General features: G+C 54.0%; 1 protein-coding gene across 1 annotated transcript; it reads right to left on the bottom strand.

The window, feature by feature from the left end:
- Nucleotides 1-3,846: 3,846 nt before the first annotated feature.
- TMEM218 (transmembrane protein 218) lies at nucleotides 3,847-12,781 on the bottom strand. The gene is made up of 3 exons (XM_075442415.1): nucleotides 12,672-12,781; nucleotides 12,496-12,598; nucleotides 3,847-4,357 (listed from the first exon to the last, which is right to left on the bottom strand). Exons 1-3 carry the CDS (start codon nucleotides 12,779-12,781, stop codon nucleotides 4,223-4,225), a joined length of 348 nt encoding a protein of 115 aa, XP_075298530.1. The 3' UTR covers nucleotides 3,847-4,222.
- Nucleotides 12,782-13,312: the final 531 nt, after the last annotated feature.

The following is a 13,312-nucleotide window of genomic DNA, read 5'->3' as shown; positions in this document are numbered from 1 at the left end:
TTTCTTTTCTTTTCTTCTCTTTTCTTCTCTCTTTTCTTTTCTTCTCTCTTTTCTTTTCTTCTCTCTTTTCTTTTCTTTTCTTCTCTCTTTTCTTTTCTTCTCTCTTTTCTTTTCTTCTCTCTTTTCTTTTCTTTTCTTTTCTTTTCTTCTCTTCTCTCTTTTCTTCTTTTCTTTTCTTTTCTTTTTCTTTTTCTTTTTCTTTTCCTTTCTTCTTTTTTTCTTCCCCCCTCCCACCACCTCCTGCCTGCTCTTTCAGCTGCTCACAGTTTTTCCGGGACAAATTTAGGCCTGGGCCACGTCCCGCTCGTGTCTGGAAAGTCTGAGCAGCCTTGGCTGCGCTGCCGGGAGCGAGGAGGAAGGGCAGACGGCCCATGGCAGTTTTAAACTTTAAAAAAAAACAAAAAAAAAAGAGGAGCCAAATGCCAAAGAAAACCCCAGATCTCGCCGAGATTTTGGAGGGCGGGAAGGCAGGGGAGATCCCCCCGGGTTTGCCCCAGCCAAAGGACCGTTTAAATCGAGCCAAGCTCCTCCGGGAGAAGTCTGCAGCTCGCCTCGTCTCGTTCCTCCTCCGACGAGCCCCTCTGGTAAACGCGGAGCCTGCTTTCCTAGCACGCCGCCCGGAAAACCTGGGTTTTATAGCTCAAGGGCTCCTCGCCGCAGGCGACGCGGCTGGGGCGAGCGTGGCACGCGCGGGGAGCATCCGTACTCCCCGCTGCCGGCGTTCAACCCTCCCGCGGGCGATTCCCCTCTCCGACACACGCAGCCCCGGGGTGTTTTTCTATAGGCGACACCACGGCCGCCACCGCCGCGACACCGTTTCGGCAGAGCTTTGCCGAAAAAGGGGGCCGCACCTCTTTTGGAGGAACGCCGTCGGTCCGCTGTGAAGGTGAAGAGGTGGCTGGGGCACGGTCCGTAATTAGCTATGCAAGGAGCAGCCGGCGAACGCTGAAGGGCTTTCTAATTAGCAGCCAAAGGCAAAGCGGGGATCCAACAGCGGGGAAGCTGAAGTCAGCAAAGTCAAGGTGGAAATAAGAGGCCAGCTTTGACCAGAGAGGGTAATTAAGCGCCGGCAGAGCGCAGCGCAAGGCGTGAGGAATTGCCGTCGTTCAAGGACCTTAAATCAAGGCGAGGAGTTGCTCCTGCAGACGCTTGCTCTCCCTCCAGGGACGGGCTGGGTACCGGCACCCTGGCACGGGAGCGTCCCTGCTCGTTTCGAACACGCCAGGCAGGGAATTTTGGGGGGAAAAGGGCTGTTTTCCCACCCGACCCAAGAGCAGCTCGGCCGGCCTCCTCCTGGCGCGCGTGGTATCTTGTGCAAACATCCCTTTTGCCTAGGATTTGAGTGGGATTTTTCTTCTGCACGGGGCTGGCTCCTCAGGACGCGGAGCACCCGGCGTTCCCACCCTGCAAGAGCAAAGCTGGGATCTGCTCGCAGTTTCGGGAGAAAGCCGGGCTGGAGCAGGGCTCCTTGGCTATAACATCTCCCGAGCTCCCAACACCTTTGCAAGCGACTGACAGGTTGGGATTTAAGCCAAACCCGCCCTCCTGCTGCACATTAATTACAAAAATCTAATCAGGGTGCTCGAGGGAGGTGGATGTGCTAGCGAGAGGTTATCTTCCAGGAGCTGGAGGCTTGGGTGGGGGAATGCAGCAAAAGAAAAAAAAAAAATCACCATTTGGGGCCGGCTGGAAAGCGGCGCTGGCTCATACCGATTCCTTGACGCGGTCTTTCCTTTCCCAAAAATAAACAGGAACCGTCTGGAAAGCCCCTGCGCGGGGAGGAGCAGAACTGCCCAGAATAAATAAATACGCGGAGAGAGCCCGGGTTGAGTTCATCCAGCCGGTCGTTCCCCGCTGCCAAGGGTGGCGAAGGATGAGGATGGAGCTCGAAATGACTTCAGGGAGGCGAAACCGCTCTTTCCCCGTTTAATGGGATTTTTGGGAAAGCAACCAAATGGCCTCCTCGGGTAGGGGCCACCACGTCCCTCCTGCAGCGCGGCTTGCCGCTTTCCCCAAAACACGCCCCGCACGACGAGCCTTTCGATTTAGTTACAAACAGATTCAGGGGACAGAAAAAGCAAACGTCCTGGGTTTATCGACAGCGCGAAACTGGAAAAAGCTTTGCATTTCTGCTTTTAGGGTTGTTGGTTTGTTTTTTTTTTAGCGCCCCAGCTGCTTTTGCCGCGGCTTCCCCGTTCGTCAGGCTCGAAGCCCGGCAAAACGCCGCGTCCGCCGCCTGGGAGGGTTCGCCGCTGCGGCCTCGCCGAGGCTCTCCGAATCGGCCCGCCGCACGGGGAATAAAGACACGGCGGGCGCGGAGCCGGAGCGAGCTGCGAGACTAGCTTCATGTTCATAAGCGTTATTTAGATGATGAATTAAATATGAATTTTGTGTCAGGCATAACTTCACAACCGCCAAGAGACCCGGCACGCTCGTGTTGCATAAATGCTCGGCGTGTTCCTTAACATGATAGTTCGACTCCCTTGGACATAGGCTTCGGGATAGGAAGGGATCAAGTGTTTACGCGGCTCGGAAAGCAGACTCCTCTCGTCTGCCTTTTTTTGAGATGTACTTACATGTTTCTAGCTGACCGAGTTAGGGCTCCTGGGTGCTAGGGCATTTTCCGCAGGGGAAGCGTCGTCTCGGAGCCCGCTAGCTCTGCCTTATTAATCTTTCATGTCCTGATAGCGAGATTTTGTGACTGACAGCTGGCAGGACAGGGCTGCCAGGAGCTGGCCGGTTCTCTTATTTGCTGTTCACCATCTTCAGCTCAAAATGAAATAAAAAAAAAAAACCCTCTAAAATGGGAAAAGAATAAAAAACTGTACAAGAGCTACGAGTTTCTTGCCCTCAGGTTTTTGGCAATATTGCCGCTGAGCACAGCTCAGGGCTGCGGCACCGTCTCGCGCTCGGCTTTAACCTCACAGCAATACCCGCTGCCCGCTCAACCGTGAAAGGCTGAGCGGCTTCATCCCTCCGGGGCTGGAAAACACGAGCCGTACGCAACTCACCTCGCCCAGCTACGGCGGGGCACCTGCGGGAACCTCTCCCCGGCGCAGTACGGCTGGCGGAGGCTCCCTCCCTGCTCCAAAAATGGTCACACGACGCTCCGGGCCGCCGAAACTCTTTCCTCCTGAAAGCAAGTTAAAAGCCTCATGAGGTTTCATGCAACTAAAAGAAACTTAGCTATTGAGGGGTGGCTAAGACAGCACAAAGCAGTTGCTATTGCTAGTTCAGTACAGACGCCCAGCCTGCGCGAGCCGCTGCTATCAACAGACAGATTTGCAGACGCCGAGCTATCTGCCAGCTGACGGCTCGGCCCAGTCTCCCCACTCCGCTTCAGCGGGGCTGTTTCCCCGCTGGTTTCCAGGAAAAAATAGGGAGAAAACCAGGATTTGTGCTGAACGACACAAAAAGTGCTTTTTGCCCTCGAGAGGAAAGGCATTGGAGTGAACTACTGCCTTCAGCACTGCGCCCCAGGATGACAATTTGGGGTCTCAACATGCGGGGAGACACTCGGGTACCAGCACAGTCCTGTTTTTTCGTGGGCCGGCAAGATTCTTTAGCGCAAGGAGGCCAGCCATCGTTTTCCTCCGCATCCTCACCGAGGGGAGATTTTAATTTGCCCATTTGGGCATAATTTTTGCACGCTGTTCCCTCCCCGCTCAAAAGGCTCAGGTTTCCAGACAAAGGGACCGTCGCCAGCGATCCACAACCACACGCCGAATTCCCAGAAAACCCCACGTCTGCCACGGGGAAAAGGCAGCTTTCAGAGACGCTGTCACCAGAGGGTGGCAAAAGGTGACGCTCCTGGAGAGTAAATAAAGACCGAGTCAGGGGTTTCTCAGAGAGTTTTATTAAACTAAAGTGAAAAAGGAACGATAACAAACCATCTCTTGTGGGTAACGATAACAAACCATCTTGTCTCGGTTCATTACATTGAATAAAGTGCAGTACAACCCTCCTGTAAAAAAGAAGAAAGGTGAAAGCACCTTTGCAGTCTGCAGAGTCCTTGGGCTGGAAGGCGCTCTGGTGCTCAGTCCAAACTTGGCTTTTAAAGATGGAAGACGCAGCGCTGGGCGCAAGCGACGCGCTTCGCTTGCTCCGCCGGCCCCGCCTGAGCTCGGTAAAACCGACGCGTTTACCTCCTGGTCTCCCTTCCCGGTTCACTGCCGTGAAGTCGGGATTTCCTCTTCGCAGGGATGGCTGCCTCCGGCTGCCGCTAGCTGCTGTGGAGCGGTTTGGCGTACAGCGGCTCCATGAGGTGGTAAATCAGGAGCAGGAACAGGCACCCCAGTAACACCAGGCTCATCAAGGCCAGGAGGATGAAGCGGCCGATCAAGAAGGTGTCCACGATCTGCGGAGAATGGAAAAATACCCCACGTTACAGCCTCGGCCTGCTCCAGGAGCCTGGAGGGAGCACGCTGCATCCCGGAAAAGAGGGCTGACCAGGAAGATCACCCCAGGAGGAAAACCTTCGGGGTTCCCCCAGATTTCTCCCCTCGCTTTTCATCCCCAACATGGGTGCTCTCTGTGGGAAGTGGGGTGTGTGAGAAACGACTACAGGAAGCAGCCCTTTCCTCTGAAAAAAAGCCACTTGTGGGAACACTAACGTGGAGGGAGAGAACGGCACAGCACCAAGCACGGGGAAGAAACGCGAGTCAAAACCCGCGGCAGCTCTCCCCGGCCCCAAACCTCCCAGCGCTGCAAGGAACTGCGCCCAACTCTTCCCTTTCGGAAGGGAAATGGGGGGAAAGAGGAAAACACAGATTAAAAAAAGAAGATACGGCGGCAAGTGCGGTGGTGCAGCATCAGGCGCTCCCTGACCGCGCCGGAATCTCCCGCTGCCTGGAGTCGCACCCGCCCGGTGAACGGCAGAGCTGCACAGTCTGGGTGGCACTGGAGTTTAGAGCTGCTGTCTGCATCACGTGGAGCGTGACCAGGACGGAAAATCACCGATGCCTAAGGTCAACCATCTCGAGGCCCTACAAACAGCGGTACCAAGGAAGCCCTTCGAGCCCTTTCGGTCCGCAGCGGGCTGCGCCCAGTGACTCCCTCGCAGCGGGACGCTTCTCGGAGTAACTCGCGAACTATTTGGGCTGATCGCCTCGAGACTCAACCTTCGCCTGCTGAGAAATGATTTGATCTGAAGTGAGTATTTCACGGAACTCAGGAGGAATTTTTATGATTACGTGCGTGTGTGTGTGAATCGATTCAAAACATAATATTCTATTACCGTGACTGTAATCACAAATTCATTTTAATCACTCCGTAAACGCTAAGTTAAACACTGTTTGATAGCTGCTAAATCCCTATGACTTTTTTTTCTCTCTTTAAACTGTGAGCACACCCTGAACTGCCGCCAAACATCTTCCTTAGTCATCAAGTGTTGCGGTCTCAGGCCGGTTCTGGATCCAGCCGCACCGAGGCTCCTCTGTGAGAAGGAGTTTACAGAGCAAGCGGGTCCAGTCCGAACCTGGGGACTCAACAGCAGGGTCTCCCTCCCCCCTTACACTTTTCTTCCACTCTGCAGAAATCGTTTTGCTCTCAAACCCCCCTCTGATTTTGTATTCCATTCATTTAAGAAGTAACAGAGCGCTGAACCTTGCCAACCGACTCTGTAAGATCACATTTTCTAAATTTTCAGTGAAATCTTTTCTTGCAAAACTTTTGTGTGATCAGTTATGCGACCTCACTGCTCCTTCGCGACAAACTGGTGTAGTCGGCAGGACGGCAAGCAGTATCACCGATTACTTACAAAAAAACAGAATAAATCCATTTCCCAAATTCTCGGATGAGTGGGTTCGTGACAACTGACATGACTGGGAAGCTGCGGAGAAACAACTACCAGTGGCTAGGACTCATATAAAAGATGGAAAAGAAAACATTCCAAACACTCAAACACCACTACCAGCTCCGAGAAAGAATAATAACCCTTTCCTTTCTTGGTCAAAAAACAAATAGTGCCTGGATGACAATCAGGTCTCTCTGTCCAGCAAGTGGAAGCCCACCAACGGATACATGATAATGGCCTGCACATTTCAATCCCAGTTGGACCTCGACAACAGTTGGCAAAATTCCTGACAGATACGGGAGCAGACATTTCAATACAGAATCACAGAATCACAGAACAGTAGGGGTTGGAAGGGACCTCTGTGGGTCATCTAGTCCAACCCCCCTGCCCAAGCAGGGTCACCCAGAGCAGGCTGCACAGGATCTTGTCCAGGCGGGTCTTGAATATCTCCAGAGAAGGAGACTCCACAACCTCCCTGGGCAGCCTGTTCCAGTGCTCCGTCACCCTCAGAGGGAAGAAGTTCCTCCTCACGTTCAGACGGAACTTCCTGTGGCTCAGTTTGTGCCCATTGCCCCTTGTCCTGTCACTGGGCACCACTGAAAAGAGCTTGGCCCCATCCTCCTGACACCCACCCTGCAGATATTTGTAGGCATTTATAAGGTCCCCTCGCAGGGGACCTTATAAATACCAACACAACAAGCTGCTGAGAAGCTGGGGATACGACCCAGACGGCAACGAGTTAAAATCACTGGAGTGAACGGAGCAAGCGCTGCTTGCCGAACTGCAAAGGTTAATTTGCGGCTCCCTGGCGAGAAGCGTACGTTGTCTGCTCGCTTTGCAGTTAAAGATCGCAACGAAAACATTTCAGGATTCGATGTTTTAAGCGGATGAACCTGGCATTTGCCGGACGGCAGCGTGTGGTCTTTCGCTTCAAGTATCAGTCCTAACCCTAACAAAAATTGGGAAGCTACTAACAGTAGTGGTACGAAACACAGAATAACTACCAGGTGAATTTATCCTGTGTGATAAAGGTGTAACCCGTTCGGCCTTCCCCACCAAACTACATCGAAGAATCTACATCGATGGCAACGGCGACCTGGTCTAGTGGGAGATGTCCCTGCTCATGGCAGGGGGTTGGAACCAGATGATCTTTAAGGTCCCTTCCAGCCCAAACTATTCTATGATTCTATGACAGCAGCGTATCCCCAGTTCAGCATCATTCTTCCTCTTAACTGGGGTAAGTATAACGCTTCCAGTGTAGACACAAAATCCGTGGACAATCCACACACAAGACCCTCAGGACCAGGAAGAACGGAAATGGGAAACACTACACAACAAAGGAACTGGAATATCCCACAATAATAACAGCATCACCAAATTCTATCACTCCAGCCCACACCAAGGGAAGAAATAAAAATAGGGTGTTGTGTAATCAATGGATCTACCCACAGCAAACCCACTGAAATCAGAATATATTGCACCAATTTTTCCAAAACCAGAGACAAGGAAAAATCTTGATACGATGTACCAGAACCAGGTTGTCGGTATAATTTCATTTTTACACAGCCTGTACTAGCACTCTGCTTCTGGGGTAAACGTGGTGTGGAAATAATTGTTTAATTTCATGATTATTGAGCGACAACTGTGGAACTTCTGCTCCGTGGGGTGGCCATGGAACGATGCGTACGTCCTTCGTGACATACCTATATCTAATCTAAATTTATCCGCAACAGCGCTACGCAATAACATCACTTTTCATAGACAAGATTGGATCATGAAAAATGACACTGAAAATTCACCAGTCCCATCTCTAAAGGGAACCGAAGGAGACACCGTCTCGGTAGGATGTCGAATTAAAATCACACTGAACACACGACCGCAGATTTACACGTCGTCACAGGCTGTGTTGGGGGAGAACACCACACCCACACCCGTCCCTTCAAACACGAATGCCGGTACACGTTTATTACCCCCCATCCGACACTCCTAACGTGCCTTTCAACAGCCCCCAACTCTCGCTCCAGCTTAGGCTTCCAGTTCAAAATCGACATCGAACGATTACACCCACCGACTGAGCCTCCTGTCTAACTCTTTACAACGCTGGTCCCTAACTAATCAAAAACATGGGGCAACCAACAACGCTGCTCAGCCCCTCACGGTCTCTCTCAGACGACTGGCATTCTCCACGCAGGTTAACGTCTCTGCAGCTCAACCGACCTGCTCGCCATTCCTGAAAACACCTTACACAGGATGGTTAGCGTGGCCGCACGGATGAACCCTCGCCTCTCCAAAGCGACCAAAGATGCGACTGGTGTCTTTGGAACTGGACTGGGAGTGCTAAGCACCACAGATGCTGCAGTTCAGGCAAACGAGAAATTCAGCAACAAGGAATTTGTACAAATTAAACCAACCTTTACAATCTTCTCTATCGGCCTTAGGAACTAATCAGTGGCTCCTCTCTGATATTTTACCCCAATGGGAGAGAATAACTGGAAAAGATCACCCATTAATTACGGATGCACTAGGTGCAACCCCAATTCATGTCTCTCTCACTCTCAGTTGTATTCAGGCCCCGCTGTGGGTATAATCCACTGTGGCAACAAATGGAAGAAAAGGTGAAGAAGGCACCCTACCCGCTAAAATTCGAAAGATAATTTGGGATAAAGCAACTAAATTTGAAAGGGAATCTGCATCCTGATGAAGCCCCTGAAACTATACACATCTATATTGGAGATGGATGCATCTGCAGGAGAAACCTTTGTGATTCTGTATCTACAGACAAAACCACCACAGATATAGGTGACCACTTTAACACCCGTGCTTGTAATTTTACCAGAATTACAGGATGCGACTTCAACTATTGAGCTCCTGTCACAACTCCTCCATTGCTGCCATCCAGCTACACGTCATATCACGACCCGTCACCTACCCCTATCGGGACGAACCTCACATTGGTGAGAAAGCTGCTGCAACACGATGACCTGCATCAACTGCTGAAACGAGTTCGAGACGCTGGACGAAGGACTCTGATCGCCGTCCATCGTGACACAGAAGAGACACACTGTGTCCTCGAAAGAGGGACAAAAGATGGGGAAGGGTGCTGGTGGGATGCCTTATTCGGATGGTCCCCAGCAGCGACTGGAATCCTGAGCCAGATGTTGCACCCCACTGTGATTCTGTTGACTCCAGTTATGTTCTGCTTGCTGCTAAATATTTTCATACACATTAGCGTGCGGAAGTTCGCTGAACAGGTAACACTGCTACAAAACCCTACTTACACGTCACCTTGTTTAATCACATTTAATGAACATTGATAATTAAGGCAATCGATCAAAAAATTTCCCTCGAAATATAACTGGAATATAGTGTTACTCTGTTTACAGGCACAGAGGCAAGAGGTGACCACGCCGCCGCTCTGTGGACAGACAGACTGACTTCAGCCACTGGGTGGAACGTGGTGGTGCAGCCCCCCCTCACACCTGGCGACCCCAGACCCAGCCAGCGTTGTGCTCCTGCTCGCACTGCAGAACATAGACCTGGTGGGCAGCGAATCGGGACCACTCAGCACTTTCCTGGTCTCTGCACAAGAGCAGGGAGCTGGGCCCATCTGGCGCTCCCTGACCGCGCCGGAATCTCCCGCTGCCTGGAGTCGCACCCGCCCGGTGAACGGCAGAGCTGCACAGTCTGGGTGGCACTGGAGTTTAGAGCTGCTGTCTGCATCATGTGGAGCGTGACCAGGACGGAAAATCACCGATGCCTAAGGTCAACCATCTCGGGGCCCTACAAACAGCGGTACCAAGGAAGCCCTTCGAGCCCTTTCGGTCCGCAGCGGGCTGCGCCCAGTGACTCCCTCGCAGCGGGACGCTTCTCGGAGTAACTCGCGAACTATTTGGGCTGATCGCCTCGAGACTCAACCTTCGCCTGCTGAGAAATGATTTGATCTGAAGTGAGTATCTCACGGAACTCAGGAGGAATTTTTATGATTACGTGCGTGTGTGTGTGAATCGATTCAAAACATAATATTCTATTACCGTGACTGTAATCACAAATTCATTTTAATCACTCCGTAAATGCTAAGTTAAACACTGTTTGATAGCTGCTAAATCCCTATGACTTTTTTTTCTCTCTTTAAACTGTGAGCACACCCTGAACTGCCGCCAAACATCTTCCTTAGTCATCAAGTGTTGTGGTCTCAGGCCGGTTCTGGATCCAGCTGCACTGAGGCTCCTCTCTGAGAAGGAGTTTACAGAGCAAGCGGGTCCAGTCCGAACCTGGGGACTCAACAGCAGGGTCTCCCTCCCCCCTTACACTTTTCTTCCACTCTGCAGAAATCGTTTTGCACTCAAACCCCTCTCTGATTTTGTATTCCATTCATTTAAGAAGTAACAGAGCGCTGAACCTTGCCAACCAACTCTAAGATCACATTTTCTAAATTTTCAGTGAAATCTTTTCTTGCAAAACCTTTGTGTGATCATTTACGCGACCTCACCGCTCCTTCGCGACAGCAAGGCAAGACACAGCGAGAAGCCAAGCATGAGAAGGCTGGTTATGAACTCATCCTCTCGGCTCCTGAGACTCCCCCAGAGCTTCGCTCACACCCGGCTCAGCTTTATAAAACGCATTAGCACACGCTCAGCCTCGGTGCTGCTGCCGGGAGAGTCTCTTGTGAGCGAAGCGTCGGCTCCTTCTGCACGTTTCACTTTTTAATTAGCCAATTAGCAGAGTTTCGGTGCAGAAAGCCCAGGTCATGTATTATTGATAGTCAGGGCAGGTCCAGTTCAACTGAAGATCCGGGAAAAAAAAAAAAGCTTTCCAATTCTGTTGGCCTCCCGGGCACAAACACGTGCTCGCCTGCCCTTCATCTCGCTTCCAACCTTTACACGAGCAGGTCCCACGCAAGGCAGAGGAAAGAAAGAACTTACAAGGACCTTTAGTAGGGATTTACACAGATGAAGATCTAGAAGAGCAATAATTAATGGGCATTAATAATACAACAGAGGAAACGGCATCTGAAACGCCACAAAACTTTGTGTGCTCAAAGCCCAGAGAGCTCTGGGAAAGCTCAAGATGGCAGCTCAGGCAGCGGTCGTGTGGGCAGCCTGGAGTGACCCGAAACTGGAGATCTCCGTGCCCGACAACACGGACAAGGGGCTGTCTACAAACACAGACGGCTCCACGCTTGAGCGTGGTAATAACCTACTGGAGAGCCAAAATGCAGCTCCTGGGCTTCAAAATAGAAAGGAGAGCTGGGGTAAAGCGAAAGGCTGCGGAATTAAGAGGGAAAATCATCAAAACGACCTGCCACGTGGCTACTGGCGGGCTCTGAGGTGTGGTGGGAGGCGGAGGCGGGTGGGAGCACGGAGAGCCGGGACTAAGCTGTGAAAGGGCACGGCAGAGGCGGAGCAGCAGCTGCTGGAGCCCAGGGCTGAGCTGGGAGGGATAAAAGTACGGGTGCAATTCCTGCACAGAGCCTCTTGGGCCTGCGGATGGGAGAAAGGGAGCTAAACCCCACGGGTCGTGTATAATGGCACGTAAATAAGGGATTTTCTTAAAGAAATAAACAGATCCCTGCTCCATGAACGACACAGCCTGCACTGACGGGAGCCCGCACCGGAGAAGGAGCCGCAGGAGACCGAAAAGGCAGCGCAGGACCAGCCCTGAGGTAAAGGCCCATCCCTGGGGCCTCGGGACGACTCTTGGGAGTCCATCTCTGAGGGAAAGATCCATCCCTGTGGCCTTGGGGTACCCATGGGGTCCATTCCTGAGGTAAAGGCTCATCCCTGGGGCCTCGGGGCGACTCCTGGGGCAATCCCTGAGGTAAAAGTCCATCCCCAGGGCCTCAGGGCAGTTCTTGGGGCAATCCCGGAGGTAAAGGTCTATCCCAGGGGCCTTGGCGCGGCTCTTGGGGTCCATCTCTGAGGGAAAAATCCACCTCTGGGGCCATTCCTGAGGTAAACACACATGCCCAGACCTTTGCACTGCTCTTGGGGCCCATTCCTGAGGTAAAAGCCCATTCTCGGGGCCTCAGGGTGGCTCTTGGGACCCCTCCCGAGGTAAAGACCCATCCTCAGGGCAGCTCTTGGGGCCCATTCCTGAGGTAAAGGCCCATCCCCAGGGCCTTGGGGCACCCATGGGGCCCATTCCTGAGGTAAAAGCCCAGCCCCGGGGCCTCACGGCGGCTCTTGGGGCCCACCCCTGAGGTAAAGACCCATCTCCAGGGCCTCAGGGCAGCTCTTGGGGCCCATTCCTGAGGTAAAGCCCCATCCCAGGGGCCTTGGAACACCCATGGGGCCCATTCCTGAGGTAAAAGTCCAGCCCTGGGGCCTCAGGGTGTCTCTTGGGGACCATCCCTGAAGTAAAAGCCCATCCCCAGGGCCTTAGGGTGACTCTTGGGGCCCATTCCCAAGGTAAAAGCCCAGCCCCGGGGACCTGGGGCAGTTCTTAGGGGCAATACCTGAGGCAAAGGCCCATCGCCGGGGCCTCGGGGCCCATCCCTGAGGTAACGGTCTATCCCAGGGGCCTCAGGGTGGCTCTTGGGGACCATCCCTGAGGTAAAAGCCCATCCCCAGGGCCCCAGAGTGGCCGTTGGAGCCCACCCCTGAGGTAAAGGCCCATCCCCGGGGTCTGAGGGCCCACCCCCGGGGCCTGGGGGGCTCCTGGAGCCCTCCCCGAGGTAACGCCCCGCCGCCCCCCGGGCTCACCTCGTCGTCGTCGGCTGCGGCCGGGCTCTCGTCCTCCCGGGGGAAGAGGAGCAGAGCGGCGCTGAGGCCGGCGGCTCCCAGCGCCACCAGCAGCGCGGCGAACCTGCGGGGAGAGGCCCTCAGCGCCCGGCCCGGCCTGCCCGCACCCTCCCGCCCGCCCCTTTCCCGCCGCTCACCGGGCCCGCCCGGCCGCCCGGGAGAGCGCCAGGCAGAGCAGCAGCGCCAGGCCCCACAGCAGCTGCAGCACCAGCACGCCCGGCCCCACACCCAGCACCAAGCCCGCCATGCTGCCGCTCCCCCGCCGCTTCCGCCTAGCAACCGTGCCGCGCCGCGGACGGCCAAGCCAATCAGCGCCGCCAGACGCCCGCTCGACGCTTTCTATTGGCTGAGGGGCGGGGAGCGGAGGCGGGGCCGCGGGTTTTCCCGCGCAGCGAGAAGCAGGAGGGCGCCGTTGGGTCCTTGTGTCCGCCGGTCCCGGTCCCGGTTTCCCCCTCCCTCCGGGTCCCGTTGCGGACGGATCGGTGCTTAATTAACGGAGCGTTGCTCGTTGCGTGGGCTCTGCCGCCGGCGGTAGTGCCAGCCAGCCCCCGCCCACCCCGCTGCGGGGTGCATCTCCGTCTGAGCGAGGTCTCGGCCCCCCAAAAAATCTGAATTTTAACTCGAAATATTTAGGGCCGAAATCCGGCAGATTTGGTTAATGCGAACGCGGCTGGGTGCGTCGGGGTTTTGCACTGCGTGGGGCGGCCACGCCGGGGGTCCAAGGCCTCTGAGCCGAGCCGAAGGTGTTCGTCAGCGCACCGAGCATCTTTTAATGCCA

The sequence above is a fragment of the Opisthocomus hoazin genome, chromosome 24 (genome assembly GCF_030867145.1).
Source record: "Opisthocomus hoazin isolate bOpiHoa1 chromosome 24, bOpiHoa1.hap1, whole genome shotgun sequence".
Lineage (NCBI taxonomy): Eukaryota > Metazoa > Chordata > Aves > Opisthocomiformes > Opisthocomidae > Opisthocomus > Opisthocomus hoazin.
This window is presented reverse-complemented; position numbering and strand designations above follow the sequence as displayed.

Bases quoted from the DNA above. Each gene is read 5' to 3' on its own strand.
- TMEM218 (XM_075442415.1), bottom strand. From the start codon at position 12,781: ATGGCGGGCTTGGTGCTGGGTGTGGGGCCGGGCGTGCTGGTGCTGCAG. The intron at 12,599-12,671 runs GTGAGCGGCGGG...CTCTCCCCGCAG, and splicing joins CGGGCGGCCGGGCGGGCCCG to GTTCGCCGCGCTGCTGGTGG. The intron at 4,358-12,495 runs GTGAGCCCGGGG...CATTCTCCGCAG, and splicing joins CCGCAGCCGACGACGACGAG to ATCGTGGACACCTTCTTGAT.